This window comes from Acinonyx jubatus, chromosome D2 (genome assembly GCF_027475565.1).
Source record: "Acinonyx jubatus isolate Ajub_Pintada_27869175 chromosome D2, VMU_Ajub_asm_v1.0, whole genome shotgun sequence".
In the NCBI taxonomy this organism is placed as follows: Eukaryota; Metazoa; Chordata; class Mammalia; order Carnivora; family Felidae; genus Acinonyx; species Acinonyx jubatus.
The window spans coordinates 60,865,600-60,893,292 of record NC_069393.1 but is presented as its reverse complement, the minus strand read 5'-3'; the positions used below and the strand labels follow the sequence as shown (position 1 = coordinate 60,893,292).

The following is a 27,693-nucleotide window of genomic DNA, read 5'->3' as shown; positions in this document are numbered from 1 at the left end:
GTGTTCTCGATCTTTCTGCCAGCATCTTAAGGACTCATTTAGCCTCGGGATCTTAGTAAAACCATCTGTAGAATGAAATGATGCTCTTTGACCTAAGTTCTTTTTTTTTTTATTTCTTTAAATTTTTATTTTTTTAACATTTGTTCATTTTTGAGAGGCAGAGAGACACAGAGCATGAGCAGGGGAGGGGCGGAGAGAGAGGGAGACACAGAATCTGAAGCAGGCTCCATGCTCTGAGCTGTCAGCACAGAGCCCGAAGCGGGGCTTGCACTCAAGAGCAGAGAGATCATGACCTGAGCCCAAGTTGGACCCTTAACCAACAGAGGCATCCAGGTGCCCCTGACCTACCTTCTTCTAATGGAAGTAATGTGATGATAAAAATTAAATAGAAGCTCGGTGGGCTATGGAAGATAGCATTAATATTTCTGAATTACTTATCCAGACTTACATCGGAATTGATAGATGTGGTCTCCACATTATTTAAAAAAAAAATTTTTTTTTAATGTTTATCTTTGGAAGGGGGTAGGGCAGAGAGAGAAGGAGACACAGAATCCAAAGCAGGCTCCAGGCTCTGAGCTGTCAGCACAGAGCCCAACGCAGGGCTTGAACTCCTGAGATAGTGACTTGAGCTGAAGTCAGAAGCTTAACTGACTGAGCCACCCAGGTGCCCCTTCACAGTATTTAGTTACATTTATGGGATACCTGCCATGTGCCCAGCATGGGAGTTGGTACGAAGAATTTGAAGGGCATTGAGATTGAAGACGGGGAAACCAAATAGGAGGATACTTAGTCACCTAACTTTGAGGTGTTATTAGTCTGGTCTTAAGTGGTGACAATGGGAATAAAAAAGGTAGTGAAATTAAGTTGATGGAAAGAAAAGAATGAGGAATTGAAAACTTGAGAAGGCAGCTGTAGAAACAACAGAGTATCCAAGTGGAAATGTCCTATGGGCAGGAAGAAATCTAGATTGAAGTCCAGTTCTCACCAGAGATGATGATTTAGAGATTTTCAGCAGAAACTATGATAAAACCCTTAGAAGCATGTGAGCTTACATTTCTGTAGGAAGGCCTTAAGGGCCTTAAGCCACGATGTCAAATCAGAGAAGGTGATCCAATGAGACATGAGAGCATTTGGTAAAATGAAAGCATGTTTTCCTCATATTCGTGAAGGAAAATATCAGACATCTCTTCATGGCTGACTCCTGCCCCTATCAGAGCCCATAATCACAGGCCTCAGGGCTGTTCTGCAAGTAGAGATCTAAGAAACCTCGAAAGGCCTTCGCCTCAATGAGGAGGGAGGACACTGCAGGATCTTCCCTCATGGCTGCCATCCAGAGCTTAAGTTTTGGAGTGTGATCTACACACCTGTGGGAAGGGAAAAGAATGAACGTGTGAGCTAGATGAACTAGGAAGGCATTGCAAAGTCTCCTATACCATTATCACTCTACAGTTTCCTTTGGTTTTCCTCTAATCTTTTAAAATATTTCTTTACAATGCACATAATCAGAATATTAGATTTGGAAGATATTTTAGAGGTCTTTGTTTTGTGGAAGAAGAATCCTAGAGTCAAGTGACTTGCTCAGTTAGCACAAGAATGCATCCAGGCAGACTGATAACTTTGTTAAAATGAGAACATGAAAGACAGCCATGGATGTTATATAGTTATTATTCTATAGCAAGACTGACTAAAAGTAACCCTGAATAGCTCTAAGAATTGGGAGTAAGCCAAGGTGGCTGCCTAACTTCAAAACATGGAGTTTAGAAACTAGTGTGGGGATCCTGCTGGAAAATGGGAGGGAGCATTGGTCATACAATCCCACATGATAAAGCTTATAAAAATGCACTTACTTACGGATTTTTAGCCAGAAGGGAAGGAGTAAATTATTTTTAAAACATTTTGTTACATGTTGCAGTACTCTCTGCCCACCCCTGCACCGCACACTTCCAGGAATGGAGAAGGGGGGTGAGTATATGCCCTGGATAGTCCAAGACTCTCCTCCTGTCTGCTTGTGCCCATTCATACCAGTTGTATAAAACAGTTTCATTTTTGTTCAGGAAAAAAGGTCAACATATAATATGCCAGTCATCATTATCCTAAATTATGTACAAAATACTCAAATGTCTTACTCATTTAACTCCAGAACTTCGAGCCGTTCAAACCAGGGCCAGATGAGGTAATCAATCATAGAAAGAGAATTGCCACCAAAGAAGGTTGTCTTCTTATTGGTCAGAACCTGAATGTTAAACAGCATGAGAGTACTGCTTAAGTGTGCATTTCATAAGATTCATCATCAGATATTAGGAAGACCAGGTAAGTAGAGCAAGTGAGAGAAGTAGCTTTTATGCCGACATATTCAAGTTGGCTTTTTGTTTGAACTTTAGAATCTCCTGGTTTGGGATGAAGCAAACAATCAACAAAATAAACTGGAAAGTAGAGAAAAATAAAACAAGCCACAGACTACAAGATGTTTGTAATACACACACCCAACAGAGGACTGGCATTCAGAATATAGAGAGAAATCCAACACCTCTGAGGAATCAATAAGAAAAAAAGGCAAACAACTCATTAGAAATTTGGGCCAGACTTGAACTTCATAAAAGAGGATATCTCTATGGCCAAAAACCGTTTGAAAAGATATTCAACTGCATTAGTCATCAGGGAAATGCAAATTAGGGCCAGAATGTAATACTACCACACATCCATCAGAATGGCTAAAATGAACAAGACAAAGTTAGCAAGCGTGCAGAACCACTGCTGGCAGGAGCAAAAACTGGCACAACCATGTTTTCACAGTATGTACTAAAGCTGCCTGAATGTTCATACACTCCAACCCCATGATTCTCCTCTTTGGAAATGTGAACATCCATTCACCAAAAGATAGATATGAGAATGTTAATTGCAGCACTATTTGTAACAGCCCCAAGATAGAACTGTTCACTGTCCATCAGTAGTAAAACGGATAAACAAACTGCTATAGTCATAGGTTGAAACACTATACAAAGAACAGGAATGAACTATACACAATATAGATGAATCTCACAAACCTAATGTATGAAAGAAGCCAGACTCCGAAGAGTACATATCCTAGGATTCCATACGTATAAAGAGCAAAAACAGCCAAAACTAATACTGTTTCTTGTTATGGGTGCTAATTCCATGACTATGTTTACTTTGTAAAAATTCATCAAGCTGTACTCATGCTTTGGGTACTTCTCTGCATGTAATACTTCAATTAAAATTTTACCTAAAATATGCTGGAAATAACTGGATTAACTATTTTTTAAAGGTTTTTTTTTGTTTTTTTACATTCATTTATTTTTGAGAAACAGTGAGACAAAGCATGAGCGGGGGAGGGGCAGAGAGAGAAGGAGACACAGAATCAGAAGCAGGCTCCAGGCTCTGAGCAAGCGGTCAGCACAGAGCCTGATGCGGGGCTCGAAGCCACAAACTGTGAGATCATGACCTGAACTGAAGTCAGATGCTCAACCGACTGAGCCACCCAGGCGCCCCTGGATTAAATATTAAACTGATGTCAAAATTATTTGAAAGCCAAAACAAGTTGTATGTTCCTGAAATTCAAGAACGTGCCTTGGTATTAATGGTTTTGCCAAAGTAAAGAAACTGAGAATATTATCTGCCTAATAAACAAACCAACTCACCGTTTATAAAACTTCTGCAATTTTCCTCAGGGCCCATATAACAGTCTGCATTATAGATTGATGGCATATATCAACCATCTACTACCAAACTAAATATCTGAAGAGTATAGACAACATCTTACTTTCTACCTCCCATACTTTCTAGCAGAGTACCTTGTAGTTATTAGGCACTCAGATTGGACAATGAATCGATATTAACTGGGTCTGTCCTTAAACTACAGTGTCTGGTTATTATATTCTGCATAAATAAAATTTAGTATGACAGTTTAAGTCAGAAGGAAATAACCCTCTCAGCAACCTAAAGCATGGAAATGATACTACTCACTTTGAAGCATGAGTTCTTAATCTGGAGTCTGAACTTAGATGAGAAAAAAGTACATACCTTCTCCCAACTCCACTAACCCCACAGTTAGCAGGTATTTCCATTATGAAATAAACCACAGTAGAGTTAATCTTACATATTTTAATTTAAGCATTTATAAACATGGGCTTTACCAGGTTGCCAAACACAAAAGTCTTAATCTTCAAAGAAACAACATCCCACATGCATTCTCTGACCATAATGTAATTAAATTAGAAAACAGCAAAAGATGTTTAGGAAACTTACAAGTACATGATCAATAATTGGTAGGCAATGAGAAAATCATGGAAACAGCAAAAAAAAAAAAAAAAAAAAATTTAGAACTGAACAATGAAAGTCCTTCACAGTAAAACATACTGGATGCAGCTACGATGTTTAGAAGTAGTGTGTTAGTCATTAATGCATTAAACAATCAAGAAAGACTGAAAATAAATGCATTGAGCTACTGAACTCCTGGGCTAGTTAGTAAAAGCAGAAACAGCCAAACCCTATCAAATGGTTTCTGAGATTAGAAATACAGGGAAAGTAACCCCTCATTTTATCAGGTTAGAATATCCTTGATATAAAAAATAAGGACACTATGAAAACAAAATAATAGCCCAATCTCATTAATATACAACACCTTTAAGTATTCACTAGTTCTATACTATATAGAAAAATCCATTGAAAACAATGCTAGGATGGTTTAACACCAGAAAAATCTGTCAATAACACCATATTTATCAGATTAAGGTAAAAAATTCTATGAACGTATCAATAGATGTAATAGATATAGACAAAACATTCAGTAAAATCTAACACTCATGCATGACTTTTTGTTTTTTACAGACTAGAAACATTTTTCTTAAAAAAAAGTTGTGAAGAAAGCCTACAGCAAACTTCAAACTGACAAAATACAGGATACATTCCCATACAAGACAGGAACTATGTCTAGTAAAAACCCAAGGCTGAGCAAGAAAATGGAATGTTTCAAGGCCAAGAGAAAGACTTGATCTAAAGGCCCAAATGGCAGCTTTGCCCCAAGGGAGGTAAAAACTCAGCCGGGCTTCTCCAAGTGTCTTTACGATTCATGGCAAACTCTGTGGTGGGAAATGTTTATTACGTATTATTACGTGGAAAAAACAGAATAATATCTATGCCCTGATTAGTTATGTTAACCTTTCTTTCTTTCTTTTTGTTGTTTTTTTGTTTTAATATATGGATGAGGACTAGAAACAGGCATGGAAAAATGAAAACAGGTGACAAATTGTGGAAATATCAGTGCATTTCTCCCCCTTGTTAACATCAGTGCAACAAATTGTTTTAAAAGCAAGCCATGACAAAATATTTTTAGGTGTGTTGATTTCTATCTTAAATGCACCTGCTTATAGCAATCTGTTGTAACCTAAAATTCCTTAATTGATGTTATTACTAACTGTCACAAACTGATTTGGGAAACGGGAATAGAAAGAAAGAAGAGGGCAGGAACAGTGTATCATTTACTCTGATAAAAGCTAGGAGAAGAGATTACCTCCTCTAACTTGCTGAATTCTTTACGCAATTCTTCTTTTAGGCCAGAGCCGTCTTCGTTATTTTGTCTTCTAATGAAGCTTGTTACCAAAGGGGGAACCTAGACAGAGTAATTTCTTACTGTCAGTGTGAGGCTAACTGTACCGGCCCCCTCACTGAACCCTCAGAGTCCCAGTTCAGGGTGTTTGAGAAACTTGAAAGGTGCACCCATTCCTGTGTTCACAGAGGTCAGGTATCAATCTTAGAAACAATTTTGCGGTGAAAGGTGCTGTTTGGTCAGGATTTTATAAGTTGCAAATAGTAGAACCCACTTTGGCGAGTTTGAGCCAAAAATACCTTTTAAAAAGTATTGAGTAGCCCATTGAATTATTGAGAGGCTGAAAAAAAAAAAAGGCTGAGAACTAAGCTGGAACATTCCAAAATCATGCTCCGAGCTGACCTCATGGGAAGCACCCACTGCTGCCAGTGAGCTGAGCACTAGGTGCTGCGGTTTGTACCTTTGCCAGAAGTGGGACTCGGAGGTAACTAAAGCCCGGAATTTAATCTTGCCACCGCCACTGCTCCCGAAAGCCTGGGGCTCTGCGCCACCCTCCCACCCCCTCCCCTGCCACTCCCACCAGCAGAATCAGTGCCCTGTCCCAAGTCTGTCTCCCCACATTGCTCGTTTCTCATTTTTTTTACCTTTAAAAAAAAAATTTTTTTTATGTTTATTTTTGAGAGAGAGCCAGAGATAGAGGCAGAGACGGAGACACAGAATCCAAAGCAGGCTCCAGGCCCTGAGCTCTCAGCACAGAGCCTGTTGGGGGGCTCCAACTCCTGAACTGTGAGATCATGACCTGAGCCCAAGTTGGAGGCTTACCTGACTGCACCCCCCCCCCACCGCCTTTTTTAAAAATATGGAACGCTTCGCAAATTTGCATGTCATCCTGGTGCAGGGGATGGATGGTTCCAATTTTCATACACGCGCTGCTGAAGCAAGCGCCACATGGCTCATTTCTAAGCCCAGCTCCACCATGTGTGTTTCTGACAGGAAGAGCCTAGGTCCCAGGCATTGGCCCCAGCTGCAAAGGGAGCTGGGGAAGAGAATTTTTCTGCTTTCCACCTCGGGGAGGACATGAGAAGGGTGTTCGAAGGGGCTGACTACCTGAAGACTCACAGGCGTAGCGCCAGATGCTGTAGGGCTCCTGCTGGAGGCATTTGTGTGTTTTCTCACTGCAAGAGCTTGAAGCCCACTCGTCTCAGTTTATCAACAGGTGCTTGTAAAAATCCAGGAGAATGTCCTGATATCCGGTCCGTATCAGTACAGCTTGCCCTCTTTGGAACTGAAAGTTTGCTGGCAGCACTTCTGTACGCAGTTCCATCTGGGCATGCCTGCTTTATCTATCCCTGCCTTGCCTTAAATGTCTGCTCCATATGGTTTCCTATATATCAAGATATCAAGTCCCTTTGCAATGCTCTTAATTTCTGCTTCCTTAAAAAATGTATTTTTTACATGCCTTTGGTTTGTTAAGCCTCAAATTATATAAACACACACACACACACATCTCTAAAGCTTCAACACCTTTACTGTTAATCTCTGTGTCTCAGTTTCAAGTTCTCCGGAAAGAAGATGATTGGCTGCAGGTACAGGTGGGGGCATTTCTGGTTTGCTGAGAGCTGTGGCCAGGAGGGAGGGGGCATATGGTACCTAAGGCCACCTTTTCCCTGAATGTGAGCTGGGAAGTAATGGTGAACATCTCCAGCTTTTAGCTTATTTTCTTTCGAGACAATACAATGAATCTTTTTTTTTTTTTAAGTAATCTCTACACCCAACATAGCGCTTGAACTCACAACCCTGAGGTCGAGTCTCATGCTCTACCAACTGAGCCAGTCAGACGCCTCTACAATGAATCTCTTGTTACTTTTTTTTTTTTTGAATTCTCCAACATCTTTCTTCTAATTGCCATGTTCCCTGTCTATCACTTTTGACAGCAGGTATCTGCTATTTCCCTCTCCTTCTGCTAAGCCAGACAACTCCCTCTTCCTTCCCCATTGGCTTCCCTTTGCAATGTCTCCTTACATAATACATTCTCTCTGTAAGTTCCACCTTCGAGGTATTTCTTTAACCATTTAAAGAAGACAAGATATGCCGACATATATTCTGATAAATAACGGGTATAGAGATAACTTGACATAGCTATACCTGTTGTCTACTCTTGGGCATTTCTTTGTTAATATCAATTGTTTGAACTATCTACAACCTTGATGCTGACTAAAATAGTTCTTCTACAAGAATGTCATTTACTCAGCTAAGAGCTACTGCCAACACACAGTAGATGCCCGCTGCTAGACACTGTGGCTAGAACCACAAGAGCTAACACAGTATTTACCATGTGTCAGACTCTGCTCTAGGTGTTTTATATAAACTGATTTTTATCTGCAAGAAGGGAGCAGTTATTATACTAGTTATTATACTCCTTTTACAAGCGATGAGCTGAGGCACAGAAGTAAATGAGTAACTTTCTCAGAGTCACACAACTAGGAAGAGGCAGAGTGGGTCACAGACCTAGGCAGTGAGCCAACAGTGATGGGAACACGGCTTCACCTTCAAGGAGCTCACAGCCCTGGTGCAACACACAGGCAAGAAGGCAGGCAGTCACTGGCCCAGAGAAGTTAACACATGTGGGAACACAGCTGGGCACTAAGCCAGTGCGGACAACCTTCTGGAAGGCAGCAGAACCTGAGCAGATACATGAACGAGAACTTGGAGATAACCAGGCAAAGTGAGAAGGGGGAAGATTTAAGGAGGAGGTGGCAAGTCTGGGAAAGCTAAACATTCAGCGGCTGGAATACACTGTCCAAAGAGTAAGGAGGGCTAACATTGGAGAGGCAAACAGGAACTGGATGGTGAAAGGACTTGCAGGACATGTCAGAGCAGATAAGAGCACTGCTTTCTTTTCCTTTCCCACATTCCTGAGTCATAAATGACAACACCGATTTAGCTTAAACAACAAAGTTTGTTCAAATAAGAGCTGAGATTTCTTATACACACACCTTAGAAAATAACTCAAAGACCATCTTTTGGCAAGCTTTCTCATAGGGGTCCTCTGGCAACAGCTTCTTCCCTGGATATGCTTCATCCAGGTACTCACAAGTAATGGCAGATTCATAGATCAGTTGACCCTGACTGTTTTCCAGAACTGGCACCAGACCAAAGGGATTCTTCGTAAAGAACCACTCAGGCTTATTTTTCAGGTTGATGTTGATGATTTCATGCCTGAAAGACACACAGAAGACAATGAAGAGAGTGGAACTTTTTCTTTTCCTTTTTTTTTTTTTTTTTTTTTTTTGGTACTTCTGAGTAGATCCTTACCAGCCCTACCATCCACTTAGCTGATTGGACCCCAAATTTAGGAGTCAAATCAGTCTTGATTCCTTCTCCCTTGTTCCCTCTGTCTCAAGTCAAATAAATGGATGGATCATCAAGACCTGTCGGCTAGACCTCAAAATCATATCCACTTTTCAGGTATACTGCTACCATCTGGTCCAAAACATCATCTGCCAGCTGGACCACTATAGTAGTCTCCCACTGGCCGCTGCTTCCACTGTGCCCTCCCTACAGTCCATTTTCCACACACAAGTAAATTGAATCAGGCCACCCTCCTGCTTGCAACCCCTTGATTGCTCCTCATTGCAATGAGCATAAACTCTAAGCCCCTCTGTGGCATGTGATCTGGCCTGTTCTTACTTGTCACACCTGTTTCCTATAACTTTCCCTCTGGTCATTACAATCTGGGCACACTGGCCTTTTTTATATTCCTTGAATTTGCCAAACAAGTTCTCACCTTAGAACATTAACATTTATTGTTCCTCTGCCTTCTCTGCCTGTCTTCTCAGGTCAAACACCATTCCAAGAGGCCCTCCCTGACCACCCTCTCTGAAGCTGCTGAGAGCCTCTATTAACATGTTTTCCTAATGACATGTATCTGAAATTACTTTGCTTACTTATTTACATGTTTATTATGTCACCTCCCTAGAGTGTAAGCTCCTTGAAAGCAGGGATTTTGTGTATCTAGTTCATATTAATAAACAAACATGTAAGTGAGCAAAATTTTAAACAGATTTAAATGCTGTGAAAATAAAAGTGGTTTCAGATAGGGTACTCAGTAAATATTTATTGAATGAATAAGTGGAAAATGCTTCAAGATTGTCAATAAGATAATCCACTTTGGGGTATAAGGTATCATTGCAAATTATAGGAGGTACATAATTGAATTGTATCCATTACCTACTATATGAGAATCAACATGATAAAATTCAATTCCTCTTGCTAAATTGAGTAGAAAGGTCCTCATTTTTTAAAAAAATATTAAGGAATGCAAAAAATCCACCCACAAAACCAAGTTTCAGATTAAATGTCCATGCATTGTTGTTGTTGTTGTTTTTTTTTTTAATGTTACGTGAGTAAGCTACGCTAAGCAAACCCAAAAGGAGGAAAACAAATGAAATCCAAGCTATATTCAGACTGTAATTAGATCTAACTTGTTTCTTGCCTGAGAGATTGTAGAGGAAATAAAAGAAAGGAAAGCTTCATATAATTGTTAAATCTGAGTAATCATTCAACAGAACAGGTTAGTTACTCAAAAATAATAACACACCAACACCTTTTGTTTCCTACTTCCCCATCCACCTCAGAAGTTAAAATAGTATTTAGTTTGAGGATTTAAATATGTAATCCCCCATGGAAACAGAAATGGCTACAATGAACCCTAGCATTTGTGTATCAAGAGGTTTGTGTGCGGACAGATTACTGGAACTCAGATACAAGCCATGGAAAGAAATACAAGGCCAGCTCCCTGCCAAGGAATTATCAACACTTCTGAAATTTTTATACCATGAAACAAAAGTTGTTTTATACCAACAACAACAATAACAACAACAACAAAATGGGGGTTTTTTTTTGTGATAAAGAACACACTTAGAACACACTTGGATTTGTCAACCTGACATTATGAGCTAACAAGTCAACACACCTGCCACAAGTTGGAAGATGCACTTTTTAGAGAATACCATGCTTTGTCAGGTTATACCATATGAAAATGTAGCACCTGTCCAATAAAAGTCTTCTGGGTGTGAAACTGAAAACTGATTCAGAATGTAGAAGACCTCTGTTGTTTCCTGTTACCATTCTTCACCCCCATACACACACTATTTTGGTAAAATCAGTCCAGTTTTCCTTTGGAAAACTGTCCCAGTAAATAAGGTAGGTTGTTTTCAACCTAGTGTTCCAGCGGGGCACATAAACCAGGATTTTATGCCTCCCAATCCAGCTGTGCTTGCTCCTATCCTTTTATTTTTATTTTTATTTTTAATGTTTATTCATTTTTGACAGACAGAGACAGAGTGTGAGTGGGGAGGGGCAGAGAGAGAGAGGGAGACACAGGATCCAAAACCGGATCCAGGCACAGAGCCTGATGTGGGGCTTGAACTCACTGACTGCGAATCATGACCAGAGCTGAAGTCGGACACTTGACCGACTGAGCCACCCAGGAGCCCCGATACTTTCCAATTACATAAGCATAAGATACATCTTTTTTCAATCCAATTTGAAGAAGATTAGGATAAAATACAAAGTTTGGAATGTTGAGCATTTGGCTATGTGTTCAGACTCAATTTCATCCAAATAAGATGCAAATTTTAGTGAAGTGATGGCTAATTCAAAAATATTTTTGGGGCGCCTGGGTGGCTCAGTTGGTTAGGCATCCCACTTCAGCTCAGGTCATGATCTCACCATTTGTGAGTTCAAGCCCCACATCGGGCTCTGGGCTGACAGCTCAGAGCCTGGAGCCTGCTTCAGATTCTGTGTCTCCCTCTCTCTCTGCCCCTCCCCTGCTCACACACTGTCTGTCTCTCTCAAAAATAAACATTAAAGAAAAAATTAAAAGAAGAAACTATTTTTTTTCCTTCAGAAAAAGAATGCATCTTACATTCTTTTAGGTAAAATTATTGTCTGCCTAATTCTCCCCCTAGAAAACTAAAATTAGTTTATAAACCTTAAGCACATGGATGGAAAATTTCTTAAGAACGGGGGCTATGTTTTAAACTTCCACACCCCAGGTATCTAAGGTCTGCTCAACAAATTCCAAAGATCATTGGAAGGGAGGGGATTCCAATGGATATTTGGGATCAGGAGCCAACTGACGATCGCATACTCCCTATGCATAACCCATTGGTCAAAAAAACCATGCTAATTTCAAAGAGGCTTCGCAAAAGACTAAATTTTTAGGCATAGACACTTTGACTCAACCAACAACCCAACCTATAAGAATATGTCCAGTACTAGTTAACTCAGCACTCTGCCAGGACGGTCAAGGCCTGGACTCTGTCCTGGGGTAAATTACCAAGTATTAGGGAAGGGACTATATACTCAGAATAACAGCAAACAGTATTAGATATCAGACATGAATGTAGAAGTGGGGTGAAAGCAGAAGGGCAGTGGACCAAGAATCGGGGATCTACCAGACCTAAAAGCGCTGCTGCAGGTCATTACCTGTCAAGTGATCTCCCGAATCACCAGCTTTACCAGAGCCTCAGCTTTTCTAATCCATAAAGTGGTTAGGTTGATCTAAACGGGGAGTCCTAGACTGGTGTAATCTGTGCCATTCCCCCTACCTCTCACCCTGGGAAGTGGGTTCATAATTTGCTCTGTCCCCCCAAAAGTCTGAGAATAGTTTATTTTGCAGGAAAGGAAGCCCTGGGGCCCAATCCGAGGTTCCCACCCGGCCGCCCCGCAGCAGCTGGTTCCCGGGCGGCTGGGGGAACGGCCCCTGCCTGGGTCCTCACCCAATTCCCTTGGCCTTCAGGACCAGGAGCGTCCTCTGGGCGAACGGGCAGAACCTCATGCTGTAGACGCGGATCAGGCCCTGGGGGACCGGCCCCGGGGGCGCGCTTCCTGCGGGGGAGACGCGGCAGTGGTCACGGCCCCGAGAGCGGCCGGGACTCCCATCCTCCCGCCACCCCCGGGCCAGGCCGCGGAGAGGTCCCGCGCGCTGCGGCCCCGGCCCGATCCCCGCGTGTGGGGGACCCTCCGGATGGCTCCGGAACAGCCACACCGGACACGCGGCAGGGGGTGGCCGAGATTCCCCCCTCCTCCCGCGGCCGGCCTCACCCTTCGCTAGGCTCCTGGCTGACCCTCCGGACATCGCGGCGCAGGCAGGGCAGGCCGAGCTCGCGACCCAGGGTGTGCAGGCGGTTCAGGAAGTACGTCGCCCCTCCCTCGGTCCTTGCTCCCTTCTCTTCTCCTCTCAGAAGTGCCCGCCGGGGGCGGCCGCCAGCTGGGCGGGGGCTGTGCTCTCCCGGCCCCGCGTGGCCCCGGGCGCTTAATGAAAGCTGGCGTGCGGCGTCCAGAATCCCCTTCCCACCCTCTGCAAGCGGGAACGCGCCGCCCCTGCGGCCAAGAGCCTGAAGGGAAATCGCAGCCGCAGACCCACCCAACGCGCCCACCTAGGCCTGGCCTTCCCGGTTTTGCAGAGCTAGCGCTAAAACACCGCAGCTGCTGGTCGTGCCCGAGTGTACTCGCTGGCCAAGAGAGGTACCCACGTCCAGAGCCACAGAAGAAGCTCGACACCCTCAAAGACATCCCCCCATCCAGAAGGATGGTGGTCTCCAGGCCGGCCTCCACGTATGTCCACGCCTAACCCTGACCTGACCTCCCACACCCCGCACCTGGGCGAGGAGGCACAACCGCTGCTCTCAGGTGACATGGGTCTGGGTGCAGATCCCCTTCCGTCCCCAAACTCCCCTGACTTGAGGGCTTGTGGGCCCCAGCCTCGAGCTTGCTCACAGTTCTGGGATGTATTCTGCAAAGATACCTGTCCACTGCCGGAGTCAGGTCGCCCAGCCATCTGTGCAGCCTTTTCCTTTCCTTGTCGGTACTTAATACAACTACTATTGCATAGCTTAATATGGCTACTAAGAGGGCCATTGTTCTTACTGTCACCTGTAGGACACATCCTTTTAATTTTAACCCAAAGGGAACAGCACAAATGTGGATAATACTAACCTCAGAATGCTGGTGCTGCTTTAAAAAACCTATTAAAGGTTTGGATTTTTTTTTAAGTTTATTTATTTTGAGAGTGAGAGGGATAAGCTGGGGAGGGGCAGAGAGAGGAAGGGAGAGAGAGAATCCCAAGCAGGCTCAGCACAGAGCCTTTCGTAGGCTCCATCCCTCCAAAGGGGCCATCAGAAAGGTGAGAACATGACCTGAGCTGAAATCAAGAGTCGGATGCTTAAAGACTGAGCCATCCAGGCACCACAAAGGTTTGGATTTTGAAGCTGAGTAGGGGCACAGGCTCAGAGTCCCGCAAGTGAGCTGAGTAAATTTAGACTTGTAGATCTATGACAAATGTCTGTCTAGAGCCACTGCTGAAAGTCCCTTAAAGAGGCAGAAAAGCAGAGGCTCCAGGGCACATGGTACAGACTCTAGAAAGGGGTCAGTGTTTTGTTTGTCTGCCTAGATTTGCAAGCTGGTAATTCCTGTGCCATTTATTTGCTCCAGGCCTTGGTGTCTGCTTTTATTTTGATTAGCTCTATTAAGGGAGAGGGAGAGGCAGAGAGTGAGGTGATAAGCACACCAATCTTGCAGCCTTTCCTGCCTGGGTTTGATGCCCACTCCACCCCTTTATTAGTTTTCAAGAGTTAGGTTACCAAAGTACCACGGACTACGTGGCTTAAACCACAGAAGTTTAGGGCCGCCTGGGTGGCTCAGTCAGCTAAGTCGCCGACTTCAGCTCAGGTCATGATCTCACAGTGCGTGAATTCTGTGCTGACAGCGCAGAGCCTGGAGCCCGCTTCCCCTTCTGTGTCTCCCTCTCTCTCTCTGCCCCTCCCCTGCTCTCTCTTTCTCTCTCAAAAATAAATAAACATTAAAAAAATTTTTTTAAGGAAGTTTATTTTCACAGTTCTGGAGGCCAGAAGTCTGAGATCAAAATGTCAGCTGACTTGGTTCCTTCTGAAGACTATAAGGGAGAATCTATTTCATGCCTCTCCTCTAGCTTCTGGATGGTTTTGCTGGCAATTTTTGGTATCCTTGGCTTGTAGAAGCATCTGTTCCATCTCTGCCTTCACCTTCCCATGGCCTCCTCCTTGTGTGCATATCTGTGTCCAAATTTCCCCTCTTTATAAGGACACTAGTCATACTGGATTAGGGACCCACCCTATTCTAATATGGCCTCATCTTAATTGAACTAATTACAGCTGTAATGGACCTATTTCCAAATAAAGTCATATTCTGAGGTACTGGGGGGTGAGGTTTCAAATATGGATTTATGAATTAATAATTCAATCTATGAATTTCTTATAAAACTCTATAAATTATAATAACCCCTTATTAAACTGTGTGAATGTAGGCAAGATCCCTTTGTGTTTTAGTTCCCTCATCCGTAAAATGCAGTGGTGAAAACTTCTTGCCTCCCTTATAGAGTTTGAAGAAGTATTACATTAGTAAATATATAGAAAACACTTAAACGAGTTCTTGGCACAGAATAAACGTTAAATAAATGCTTATTAATACAGATACTAAATAAAAAAAATTAAGGCACATTTTTTACTAACACAGGGGTCTTGCTTAGCTCTTTTTTTAGAAAACTAACTTTTTAGAAGGACTTTTAGCACATTTATGATACAATGCAAATTAAGTCTCTGATTGGCCAACCTAAAAACTTCATGACTAGTGTAACATTTTGTTGTAACAATTTGAAAGATCCAATTCAACAATAAAGTAAAAGGTTAATTGCTCAAAAGAAGAAATTGAAAAAAACATATATTGTCCCAGGAAACTACTGTACTGCTGTGCATTATAGTGGTTCCTCTCCAGGCCCTCTGTGATTGTGTTCATAATGTAACCATCTGGATACCCACTGCTGTTAGCCACAGGTGAAGGGCACAGTATTTCACATTTTTGCAGTTGTGATTGTCAGTAATTAACCTGAGGGGGCTAACTCGAACTGATTCTGCTGGTTAAAGGTCAAGTGATAAGAAACAGTGTTTTGCCTTCTAAGTACCACCATATACACTCACTTGATACAAGTGACTTACTGACCATATACACTCACTTGATACAACATTGTTTTGTGACTTGTCAGGAATGTAATTTGAATAATATTATACTTTTTAGAACACGATCAATTAAAATTAATAAGGTATTTTTATAGAGTAAGTTAGGAATATTGAAGTCACATGAAGTGTTTCACTCGTTATTATTTTAATTAATTATATTTAAAATCTCTTGAAAAATTAGGGGCCCTTATCTTCTTACAGAATTAACATTCTGTGACAGTCTATGGCAGGCTTCAACAAAGAGATTCCATGGAAAAATACCAGTGGAATGAGAATGAATTAGTAAGGCCCAGAATGAGGTCAAGTGAAAAAACAAAAAAATCATTATAATCCTTACAATAAGAAGCCATACCATACAGGAATAAATGGTCCATAAAGAAAGGAGCTTGAATAGCAAAAAAACCACAAAAACAAAAACGAAAAACGGGGGGCGGGGGGGGGGGGGGAACAGGGATAGAGGGATAGTAAAAGTGTACCCTGGGTACAATGGATAAATAATTTGTGGTGTATTCATATGTTCATATAATGGCCAACTATCCAACAATGAAAACTAATAAACTACAGCTACAACTATTAACATGAATGCATCTCGAAAACATAAGACTGAGTCACAAAAGCAAGTCACAAACTAATATACGTGTCATGACTAATATATTAACTTTAAAAACATGCAAAATGACACAGCATGTCAGTTATGGCACATGCATATGTGGTAAAATTGAGAAGCAAGCAACCATAATAAACAGAATTCCGGTGAGTGAATACCGCTGGATCGAGGAAGAGAAAGAAAAAGAGAAGGCACGTGACATGGTGCGGTGCTTGCAGGGCCTGGTTATATTCTGTTTCTTACGCTGGAGGTGGCTTCTGGACAATGGAACTGAGGTAGGAAACAATGAGTTGAGAAGAAATGAGATGAAGACTGTCTTCATTTGAAAACCTTTCTATGTAATCTGAGTTATTACTCTATGCTATATATCAAAAAGAATTTTTTTAAGAAACTGATTTTAGGGAAGAGGATGGACCTAAGATGGCGGCGCTCACGGGCGCCAGGAGGAGCTACTCTTGTCGTGGAACAGAGCCGTGTGGGGGCGCTTGCGAGGCCAACTCCACGCTTTCCGGAGACACGTACCGGCCTGTGGGGCCGAGGCCGAGGCCGCGGCCTACGGCAGGTGCGTGCAGGCGTCCACAGCCCCGGGAGGCCGCCTGACTAAGGACCTCTGCGCGCAGGAGTTCAAGGCCCTGCGGAAACGCTTCGCTGCCCTGGCCCAGAAGACGCCGAGGGGAGGCTTTCAGGGTGGAAGAGCCAGCCCTGCACTTCTGTTTGCTGTGGACTGCCACAAGGGCAAAGGTCTAAAACATCTAAAGCTTTTAGAGCTAAAAGGACTGCAGACTTTTCCGGGCACGTCGTGGGCAGAGGGGGATTTGGTTTTCCTGCATCGTGTGTGTAAGGTTTCTGATTAAAGAGGCAGTGAAGAGACAATACTGACCATGGCTGATCAAAAAACGAAAAAGAAACTGATTTTTAAAAGGACAGGTAAAAAATAAGAGCAAAACACCAACCTAACGACTTTTTTTTTTTTTTTTTATGTTTTTTCTTGAGAGACAAAGGGCGTGAACAGGGAAAGGGCAGAGAGAGAGGGAGACAGTCTCAGAAGCGGGCCCTGTGTTAAGAGCACAGAGCCCTATGTGGGGCTGGAACTCACCAATTGCAAGATCATGACCTGGCCGGAAGTTGGCTGCTTAACCCACTGAGCCACCCAGGTGCCCCCAACCTAACTACTCTTAAAAGGGACTGTAGGGGAGAAAATTTTGCCACCCCAAAATGTGTTTTTTTGGCATATGGATTATTTTAGGCTGATTATTTATAAGAAACAGAAGGCTCAGGAAGAACCTTTGACCTTCTCCCTGAATACCTGAAAGAATTTGCATGAAAGACCTGTTCCAAGAAGGGAGCTATTATCATAAATAACAGCCTAAGATGAACTAGGTGTGGTAGACAGGAAGAAACATAGCAAAGTTTGTTTTTAAAATTCCTCTCTGTGTCTCATTCTTTTTGTATGGCCCCACAAACATTTGTTTACGAAGCATTTGCTTGTTTTCATCTTGTTTTCTGGAAATTATCTCCTCCCCTTAAAGCCCCAGATCCCTACCCCCTTCTCAGTTCAAGATGAGGTATATACCTCATTTTGCCTATTTTTGGAACCTTTCATGTTTGTGTGGATTCCCCAAACATACATAATTAAATTTGATTTTCTCCTATTAAACTTTCCCATGTCAATCTAATTCTTAGACCAGCCAAAAGAATCTAGAAGGATGGAGAAAAATTTTTCCTCCCCAAAAGCATGAAGTAGTTTTATATATACTGATGCAGAAATACGTTCAAGATATACTGTTAAATGGAAATGTAAAATAGCATATAGGATATAATTCCCTCTGGTGAATGCATGCTGCCTGCCAGGTGTCTGCTAAATGTTCTACATGAAAAAGTTTTAATTAAACTTTAAATAAAAGTTAAATAAATAAAATTAAATTAATAAAAATTAAATTAAATAAGAATTAAATAAATTAATTAAATTTAATTAAAATTTAAATTAAATAAAAATTAATAAAACAAAATAAATAAAGAATTAAATAAAAATTAAAGAAGAAATACTGTTAATATTACCATCTCATGGATGAGGAAACTCAGGGACAGAAATTAAGTGGCTTTCCAACAGCAACATACTTCTGAATGGTGGAATGGGTCTTTTAATTCTGAACTGACATCACAGTCTGATCTCTTAACTACTGCCATATTTCATTAATTCTAAGCTGTACATTTCTCCACTTTTGAACACTTCTGAAAATTGGGCTATATCTTAAAATCACTATAGGCTTGGTGCAATCCTGACATGGATGTTATTGCTTGTGCTTGAACTTTGCAGGGTGGATGCCAATGGCTTGAAAGAAAATCCCAGAGATAATAAGAGGGCACCCTTTTTCCATTATTAAATGAAATGCTCTTATTGGCACAGAGGACAATGCAGGGGGTGGGGAGTGGCAGATGAGGTAGTGGTAAATGAATACCTATGACTCTGACTTGAGAAATTGTTCAAAATAGCTGGGTTGTAAAAGTGAACAAGTTGTAGGAAAACCTTAACTCACATCATTTATATTTTCTTCTTTTTTTTTAATGTTTATTATTTTTGAGAGAGAGAGAGAGAGAGAGAGAGAGAGAGAGAGAAAATGAGTGGGGGAGGGGCAGAGAGAGAGGGAGACACAGAATCTGAAGCAGGCTCCAGGCTCAGAGCTGTCAGCACAGAGCCCAACTCAGGCCTCTAACTCACTCACTGTGAGATCGTGACCTGAGCTGGAGTGAGATGCTTAACCAACTGAGCCACCCAGGTGCCCCTATATTTTCTTGTTTATACTTACACAAGAGAGTAATATAGGATAAAAACCTATTTCTTTTTTCTATGTTTATTTATTTTGAGAGAGAGCAGGGAAGAGGGACAGAGAGAGAGAGAATCCCAAGCAGACTCTGCGCTGTCAGTGCAAAGCCCAACTCAGGGCTTGATCTCAGGAACCTCGAGATCATGACCTGAGCCGAAGAGCTGGGTGATTAACTCACTGAGCCACCCAGGTGCTCCAGGATAAAAATCTATTTCTAGGTAAGTTTCAGTTCTTTTATGATAAAAATATAAATTTTAAAGAGCACTTTCAATAAATATAAAATAAAAATTCTGAGTGATGAGAAAGGATTCTTTTGTAATTTTTTGGTAGATTTTACCCCTTAATAATTTTATCTGAAATTTGATGAAATTCAGTATGTCTTGCTCACAGTTACCTCTAATGTACTTACTGACTTTTTTTAAGTCATTTTTAAATCACATTTTTAAAGTGATCAAACACACACACACACACACACACACACACACACACATACACACATACACCCCTGAGACTTTATTTACCCTACCCTGTGGGATGCTTTGTGAGATTTTGTTTATGTTCTTTCAGTAACAAAAAGCTGTTGGTCACAACTTAGTAAACAAATCATACAAATCACTAAGGTGTTACAACCCATAACTGCTCTAGAACACAAACGTGTTACCAATGCTAATGAACAATTGAAGGGAATTTGATAATCTTCTTTCTTAGCCTTAACCCACCATAGTAATCTATGCACTGCCTGCTTTCAGTGTGCTATAAATCACCTTCCTTCCCAGGCTCAGGCTGAGGGACTTGCAACTGACTTGCAACTATGTAGCTATGTAACAGGACCATCTGCCTATATTGTACATTTCATTTAAAGTCATTTTTATGTATATCATTTCATTTGATCCTCATAAATAATCCTGCGGAGGTAGGCAGGGGAAAATATCAGATTCACTTTACAGATGATGCAGTTAAATTTCAGAATGTTTTGGCTTTTCCAGTATCACATATCTAGTAAGAAGCCAGATAGAATAAGAACATAAACTTTTAGGCTGGGGGCTCTTTTCTCTAAATCACATAGCCTCTGAGAGTATAATCTGAATTCAAATATGTATTTTCACCACTTCATCTTCACTTTCTCATTCTGGACTCAAGTTTTTGTCATAGAATACAATCAAGCATCCAAGTCTAAACTTGTCATGCCAGATTTCTACCAGTAAAAACATATGGCCACAGAACATGTATTTTTTTTGAAAGCACTGTTTCTTTGCTTCTACTTCAAGGGATTATGAGTATGAAAGACCCTATGGGCAAAGGAAATGGAAGGGAAATAAGATGAAAGGATATAAAATGGAACGTACTGATGGATTTTACTGCTTTTAAGCTTTTACTTTTATGAGAAGGTACAATGGAGAATTTAATGGGGATGAACCTTGAAGCTTTTTAGAAGGACATCCAAACTCAAATTTTGAATATGTAATGATGGTAAACCTTTGCTCTTCAAAAACTTTGTACTTAATACTCCTTGAAAATGCTATTTTAAGTGATATTTATGGCACACGGCGAATTCATTCATTTCTATCTACTAATGGCCCCTGGATTTCTATTTAAATGAAGTCCATGTTAGAGTCCATAGATATATGGATATATAGAGTCATAGATATATTTTCTTGTTTATGCTTTTACAAGAGAGTAATATAATATAAAATTTCATTTTTAATTAACATTCATTTCAGTGTTCTGCAAAATTGCCAGGGATCCAAGGCCCCAGGTGAGCCCAGAAGTCTCGCCCAGCCCATCTCAATGCCCTCCACAACCAGATACCTTCTGCAGGAGTAACTAACTTCCCGACTTTTTGTTAAACTGTACTGTTTTTGTCATCTAATAAATTCCACTGCTTCCCCCTTTCACCATCTCCCACAAAGCTTTCCTCCTACGCTATTTTATCTTTCACTCCGTAGTTTGTTAAACATCTGTGACATTGTACCATCCACAGACGCAGCAAGGAGTGCCCCTGCTTTAGAGAGCCCATGCCACCAACGTGCAGGATACAGCACTCCACATTCTCGCAGAACCATGGCAACCCTAAAGATCTACCATAGTGACTAGCCCTCTTCTCGCCCCGGGTTTCTCCATTGTTGCCCCAGGTCCTCGAAACCAGACTACTTACTGTTTTTGACCACTGTGAGGTTTGTGGAATGTATCACTACTGACTGACATCAGAGGGAGAAACTATTTAGGGAGTGTAGGGAAGATCTGAGTGGCAGAAATGCTTGGATATGAGAAAAGACAGATAATAAATGTGTCTAGTCCTCTGCTGCTGAGAGTATGAATGCATTAGGCTGCTCTCATAATTAAGGACCCTTTCTCAGTAGAATCAAGTCACTATTTTCTTAATTCTCTTTGGGTTCCAATTTGTGCACCCAGGGGTTCTCATGAATTAGTGTGGTATTGGCATTAGTAACACATGAGACTGTGGAATGCATTACAATATAATGCAAACCTTATTATGCCTACGTTTATTTATGTACATGGGACTAGATGAAACATGTTGGAGCCTGACACCAATTCTTCACTTTGACTAGATGGATACTGAACACTAGAATTACAATGTTTGATATAAAATATTTTAAGATTTAATTATGATAAAAAATGAAATAACAATTTTGCCTTCATTTTAAAATTCTGATTTGAATTTTTTTAATGTTTATTTATTCTTGAGAGAGAGCACGCGAGAAAGAGCACACGAGTGTGAGTTGGGGAGGGGCAGAGAGAGAGGGAGACAGAGGAGCTTAAGCGGGCTCTGTGCTGTTAGCCCCATGTGGGGCTCAACTCATGAACCTGAGCTGAAGTCAGATGCTCAACTGACTAAGCCACCCAGTGCCCCCTGATTTGAATTTTTAATTTTCATTCCTGTAATTTGTATTTTGACTTTTTATTTATTTATTTATTTATTTATTTATTTATTTATTAGAATTTTTTTTAACGTTTATTTATTTTTGAGACAGAGAGAGACAGAGCATGAATGGGGGAGGGGCAGAGAGAGAGGGAGACACAGAATCGGAAGCAGGCTCCAGGCTCTGAGCCGTCAACCCAGAGCCCGACACGGGGCTCGAACTCATGGACCGTGAGATCGTGACCTGAGCTGAAGTCGAACGCTCAACCGACTGAGCCACCCAGGCGCCCCTGTATTTTGACTTTTAAATTTTATTTCATTTTTTTAAGTTTATTTATTTTGAGAGAGAGAGAGAGAGAGAGAGAGAGCACTGGGAGAGGGGCAGAGGAGGTGGGAAAAGAGAATCCCAAGCAGGCTCTGCACCAATGAGGGGCTTGAACTCACAAACTACAAGATCATGACCTGAGCCAAAATCAAGAGTTGGACGCTTAACCAACTGAGCCACCTGGGCATTCCAACTTTTAAATTTTAATAAATCATTTAAAAATACTTGGATAAATGGCTTACAGGTGTCTTGCCTATATTCTTGCCTTGGAATTCAGGGTGGGCCTGATGTAACAATCTCCCCTCTCCCCCTTAAACTAACTTTCTTAGTCACCTTCTTTAGAGCATTGTCTAACACTGTATTATTTACTACTTAATAACAGTGTATTATTTACACTATTTAATAACAGTGTATTATTTACTTGGATGTTGATTACAAATCCTTTCCATGTTTCAACCAAATGTAGTTATTTCAGCATCAAGATCAAGGTAAGCAACTTGGGACATGAAATGTAATCATACAGCTATGTTTTACACACACTACAAAAATATTTGAAATGTGAAAATAAACCTGAATATGTTAGGTTAAATGCACAAAATAATAACATTCATCCATTTTTACTAATTGGCTCAGAATTACCATAAAAATGTAACCTGGTCCCATATTCTTTATTCTAAAACTTCCGAGAATTATGAAGGATTCCCTATTTTTCTTCTTCTTCCGGGAAAATGCTCAATTCAAGTTAAATGCCCAATTTGATTTAAAATTTCAAGTCTTCACATGTCTGGAAAGAAGGGTTCTTTCACATAATTAAATCCACCTGGGTTCAAATCCATTTAAGATTGTGATACTCTGTACAAAATTCTTGACTTTCCTGAGACTCAATTTCCATCTCTCTGCAATAGGGATAAAATAATACATGTTTCATAAATGTGTAGCAGACGCAGAGCAGTGGCATAAAAAGAGTTAGCTGTTCTCATTGCCAAGTGGAGAGGAAATTTGCACAGAGCCATGCGTCCAAACTTCAGTTACATGCTTCAACTCTCTGAGCCCCAGTTTGCCCTGTACCATGGTTGTTGGGGGGATCCAGATTTTATGAAGTTCTCTACCAAGAACAGGAGCTCAAGAAATTGTGGTTTGTTATCATCACTATTATAAAATGGGCCAATTACCAGAGAATAAGAAGCTACTTTCTCTTGCAAATTATTCCTTTACCTTAAAAACATTCATTACTTACATTTCTTTTTACCCAGAGAAACAATGTTAATTTCTTGCTTTTTTGACTTTTCATGTAAACATTGCTACCTTTCACAAAAAGCACATTTATTCATCTACTTAATGAAATGCGTTCCAGTATGCTGTATAATCTTTTCCCATGTTTAAATGATCCTAGAAAACCGAGTTAGTGGGTGAAATTTTTAGTGAAAATTCATCTTTCAGATATCATGGAGTTTGCCTGGGACCCAAGAGAAGCCAGGAATGAAACAATCTCTTAGTGGGAAACAAGTATTTGTTGTTGTTGTTCTGTGGCTGGTTGTGGACAAGTTTTGGTTTATGGTTCAATGAACTTGAATTGACCACGGCTTTTTGGGGGCATTGAGCTGAGTTCTACAAAGGCATAAAGCTTAATGCTGAGGATTAGGCTTATTCTGTCCAGGACTATTCTAAGGGTGATAGAGAGGAGATTTGCAAGGAGAAAAGGAGTTGAGAGGTGTGGGTTGTGCTTAGGTGGGTTGGATGCTTCCCCCGAATGGTGGAACATACTAGTTGTCACCTTAGGACGCTCAGGGCTGCTCCTTGGGGTCACTGATTAGAGAAAGAACTTGTTTCTAGAGAAAGATTTTGTTTCTACTGTTTGTAAATCTTTCAGAGTGAGCACTGGAACAGATTTTCCTGATTCACCCCTACCAGTCCATTTCCTGGGGATGATCTATATTTCCCGCTGCAGACTAAGAAAGGCCACTAATCTTCCTGTAACTGATATGATGTAAAGGTTAGGGCGTCTCTTCACAAATAACAACAGATATCACAGAAACCCAGCTGGAGACATTTTTTTAATCTAAACTGCAGTCAGGGTTTCATGCAGTAAGATAGCTATAAAATGGGGTTTTCCAATTTGATTCCATTTCGTTTCTCTTTTGCTCTAGCACTGGGCAAGTTCAGGGTTTCCAGGGTCATGGCTGATGCCAGCCTGGTCAGTATCTCTTTTCCAGAGTACATACTTCCTGCCTCCCTTATATCTTCTACCTACCATTTATTTACCCAGTGGCAGGATTTGTCTCATCAGATTCTTCTCTGGTGTTGGCTTTAAAATGCTCAGGTTGTGGTTAGGGGCGCCTGGGTGGCTCAGTCGGTTAAGAATCTGACTCTGGATTTTGGCTCAGGTCATGATCTCACAGTTAGTGAGTTTAAGCCCTGCATCCGACTCCTCACTGACAGTGTGCGGAGCCTGCTTGGGATTCTCTCTCTCTCTCTCTCTCTCTCTCTCTCTCTCTCTCTGCCCCTCCCCTGATCACTTTCTCTGTCTCTCAAAATAAATAAACTTAAAAAAATAAATAAAATGCTCAGGTTGTGATTAAAGGTATGTTTGGTGGGAGGGCTTAGTCAAAACACAAATACAAGCCAACTAGTGAGGAAGTGGCAGCAGAAACTGTTCAGGGTTTAGGAATTACCAGAGGGGAAAGCTTGACTTTTCTTTATGCCACTTCCCCCTGTGACTGAGAAATGTGGGATTTTGTCACCCAGTTTTGTGAGGTTCTTTAACACTAAGCACTGCATGTGTGTTGCCTTCCATTTCAGCGAAAAAAAAAAAAAATCTTTAGAGCAGAAACACACGTCTCTGATTCTTCTTCACCCCATCTCAGTGAAGGGTACCACTCTCTTTGACTATGATAATCAGAAATCCAACATCATCCTTGATTCTTCCTTTTCTTTTACCCCTCTTTATCAATCCAACACCAAATCCTATAGATTTTTACCTTCTAATTTTTAGACTGATCAGTGGTTTTTAACTAGGGGTGATTTTACTCCCCCCCCCCCATAGACATTTGACAATGTCCATAAACATCTTTTTAAGTTTATTTATTTATTTTGAGAGAGAGCGAGCAAGAATGTGCACAAGAGGGGGAGGGGCAAAGAGAGAGAGAGAGAGAGAGAGAGAGAGAGAGAGAGAATCCCAAGCAGGCTCCGCACTGTCAGCACACAGCCCAGTGTGGGGCCCGAACTCACAAACTGTGAGATCATGACCTGAGTTGAAATCACCAGTCAGATGCTAACCAACTGAGCCACCCAGGTGCCCTTAAGACATTTTTGACTGTCCCAACTATGGAGGTGCTACTGGCAGAGGTGCTGCTAAACATCCTGCATGCAACTCCCCACCAACCCTCCAATGCCAATAGTGGTGAGCACGAAAATCCTGTTTTGCATCCCTTGCTGGGACCCTTAGGCTCCTAACATGTCTTCTATTTCTATTTTCCCTATTCTCCTAGTCAAGTGATAATCTTCCTGCAGTCAGAATCTTTTATAAACATAAATCTGATCATGTCATTCTCCTGCTTAAAGTTATTTAATGTGTTTGCATTGGCTTTTAGGAGAAAGAGCAGAATTCTCAACTTGGCTTTTACCTGGCTCTTGGTTCCTTCTCCAGCTTCATCTTCAGTATTTTCTTCTCATCTCCCTCTGCTCCAGGCACATTACTCTTCCCTGTTCATCCAATCTGCTGTCCTGTCCTAACAGTTTACAAAACTCTCCTCTGCCCATCCTACTCCTGCCCCCCAACCTCCACCCCAGCCCCTAGCACCCAGCCCCCAGCAATGGCTCCTCATCCTTCAGCTCAAAGTGAAAATGGCGCACGCGCACTGAAATCGTCTCTGCCCATTCAACTAGGTGAGGACCTCAACACAGGCGATCACAGTATCATGCTCCCTTTCTTCTTAATTCAACCTATAATTCTGTATCTGTGTAATGATGTGGATGTCTATCCTCATCTTCCTGGACTCCACCAATCTCTAAGTTCCAAGAAAGAAGAAATTTTATCTCTTTTGCTCATTATTTTTTTTTTCAAGTGACTAGCACCATGTACGGGAGATACTCAGTAAATATTTGTGTACGAAATGAAGGCCAGAAGGTGGCAAGACAGGGAAGAAAGAACTAAGGAAGAGAAGGGGAGGCCAGTGAGGAGGAGAAGAATAGAAAGGAAGAAAGGGAAAAAGGGTACGAGAGGAAAGGGAAGAAACAAGAACAAGATGTGGCCTTCCGATCAAGTTACTTCCTGGAGATGTCTGCCTCCTTGAGGTAGCGGAGGGTCCGTGTGAGAGTGTAATATAGTAATTAAAGGCTAGGAACTCTAAATTTAGACGATACCGATACCTGGTTTTAAGTCCTAGTTTGCAGTCTTAGGCAAGTTCTTTCTCGCATCACTTACACTTTGCTTACTTATAAAATGGGGCTGATGGGCGATTTGAAGAGTAAATGAAATAATGCCTGCATGGCGCTAGGAACGACGTCTGGCGTGGTCAGCACACAATATTAATTCTGCTATTGATATTTATTAATATTGTAATTACTTGCCCCAGGCAAGGGCCACTCAGCACTCACTCTTAAGGGCCCGCCCCACGCTTAGCTCGCCGCTCTCCCATATGCTGAGACGCGGCAGCACTTCCACCAATCCGCTAGGTCCGAGAGGGAGCATGCAGACAGGGCATAGCCAATGGGAGCAGGGGTTACGGTCTCCTGGATACGGTGGTAACAGCGGACGCTTTGCAGTCTGCGCCGCAGAGGACCTCGGAGTAACGAACGGCTGCAGACCCTAGTGGGCTCGGGCATTTTCTCCCAGAGGCCGGGCTGAGAGAAACCTGGCCCATGGCTCACGGCCGGGAGCGCGAGGAGAACGCCTACGCCTCCGTCGGCCCTTCCCTGTCCGTGAGGTGCGGCGTCCTCCGCCCAGCGACTGCCGGGTCTCTCGGAAACTTCCTTCTGACCCAGTCCCCTCCCTACCCTCCTCTTTCTCCCATTCTCTGGACCTGCTCTCCTGGAAACTTTGAGCTCTTGTCCTTTACCCCCCAACGCCCTCCTGCAGACTCCCTCTCTGTGTGACTTCTTAGTGACCACATCTCCAGCTGTTTGCACCCCTTCGTTTTTCTGCGACCCTCCCCTTTCTCGCTTACCCACGATTGCTCTCTTCCACTCTTCATTTCTGCCTCCTCTTTCTGGCTCAGTATTCCGTTTTCTCCTGATTTTTCAAACCCCACCCTACACACACTCCCATCCTTTCCTCGTCATCCTTGGGGATTTACCCTAAATTAGGACCGTCAGTCCCTTCCTTCTATCCACTAACTTTGGAGCTATTTGCATTTTTTAGTGGTCTTTGGAAAGCACAAACAGCTGCACAGATAGAAGGTGGTATTTCTTTTCTTCTACATTCTTGAGTGTT

General features: G+C 41.9%; 2 protein-coding genes and 1 pseudogene across 8 annotated transcripts in view; 1 reads left to right on the top strand and 2 right to left on the bottom strand.

Moving 5' to 3' along the window:
• Positions 1 to 100: 100 nt before the first annotated feature.
• Positions 101 to 12,865, bottom strand: GSTO1 (glutathione S-transferase omega 1). The gene is made up of 6 exons (XM_027063014.2): positions 12,677 to 12,865; positions 12,352 to 12,460; positions 8,563 to 8,785; positions 5,531 to 5,629; positions 2,127 to 2,233; positions 101 to 1,364 (listed from the first exon to the last, which is right to left on the bottom strand). The coding sequence occupies exons 1-6, from the start codon at positions 12,708 to 12,710 to the stop codon at positions 1,211 to 1,213; spliced, it is 726 nt and encodes a 241-aa protein (XP_026918815.1). The 5' UTR covers positions 12,711 to 12,865; the 3' UTR covers positions 101 to 1,210.
• Positions 6,420 to 6,511, bottom strand: LOC113600391 (uncharacterized; annotated as a pseudogene).
• A 264-nt stretch (positions 12,866 to 13,129) lies between the features above and the next one.
• Positions 13,130 to 27,693, top strand: part of CFAP43 (cilia and flagella associated protein 43) — a 129,947-nt gene continuing 115,383 nt past the window's right edge. For 5 of the 7 annotated variants that reach the window (XM_053207396.1, XM_027063009.2, XM_027063010.2 and 2 more), the window contains exon 1: positions 26,981 to 27,187. In XM_053207396.1, coding sequence (XP_053063371.1) covers positions 27,123 to 27,187 — 65 coding nt within the window. In that variant the 5' untranslated portion in view covers positions 26,981 to 27,122. Of the gene's footprint in view, positions 13,265 to 19,097; positions 19,275 to 26,937; positions 27,188 to 27,693 lie in introns of those variants that run through there. The other 2 variants (XM_053207397.1, XM_053207400.1) reach the window with 2 other exon arrangements.

Bases quoted from the DNA above. Each gene is read 5' to 3' on its own strand.
- GSTO1 (XM_027063014.2), bottom strand. From the start codon at position 12,710: ATGTCCGGAGGGTCAGCCAGGAGCCTAGCGAAGG. The intron at 12,461-12,676 runs GTGAGGCCGGCC...TCTCCCCCGCAG, and splicing joins AGCCAGGAGCCTAGCGAAGG to GAAGCGCGCCCCCGGGGCCG. The intron at 8,786-12,351 runs GTGAGGACCCAG...TGTGTCTTTCAG, and splicing joins CTGAAGGCCAAGGGAATTGG to GCATGAAATCATCAACATCA.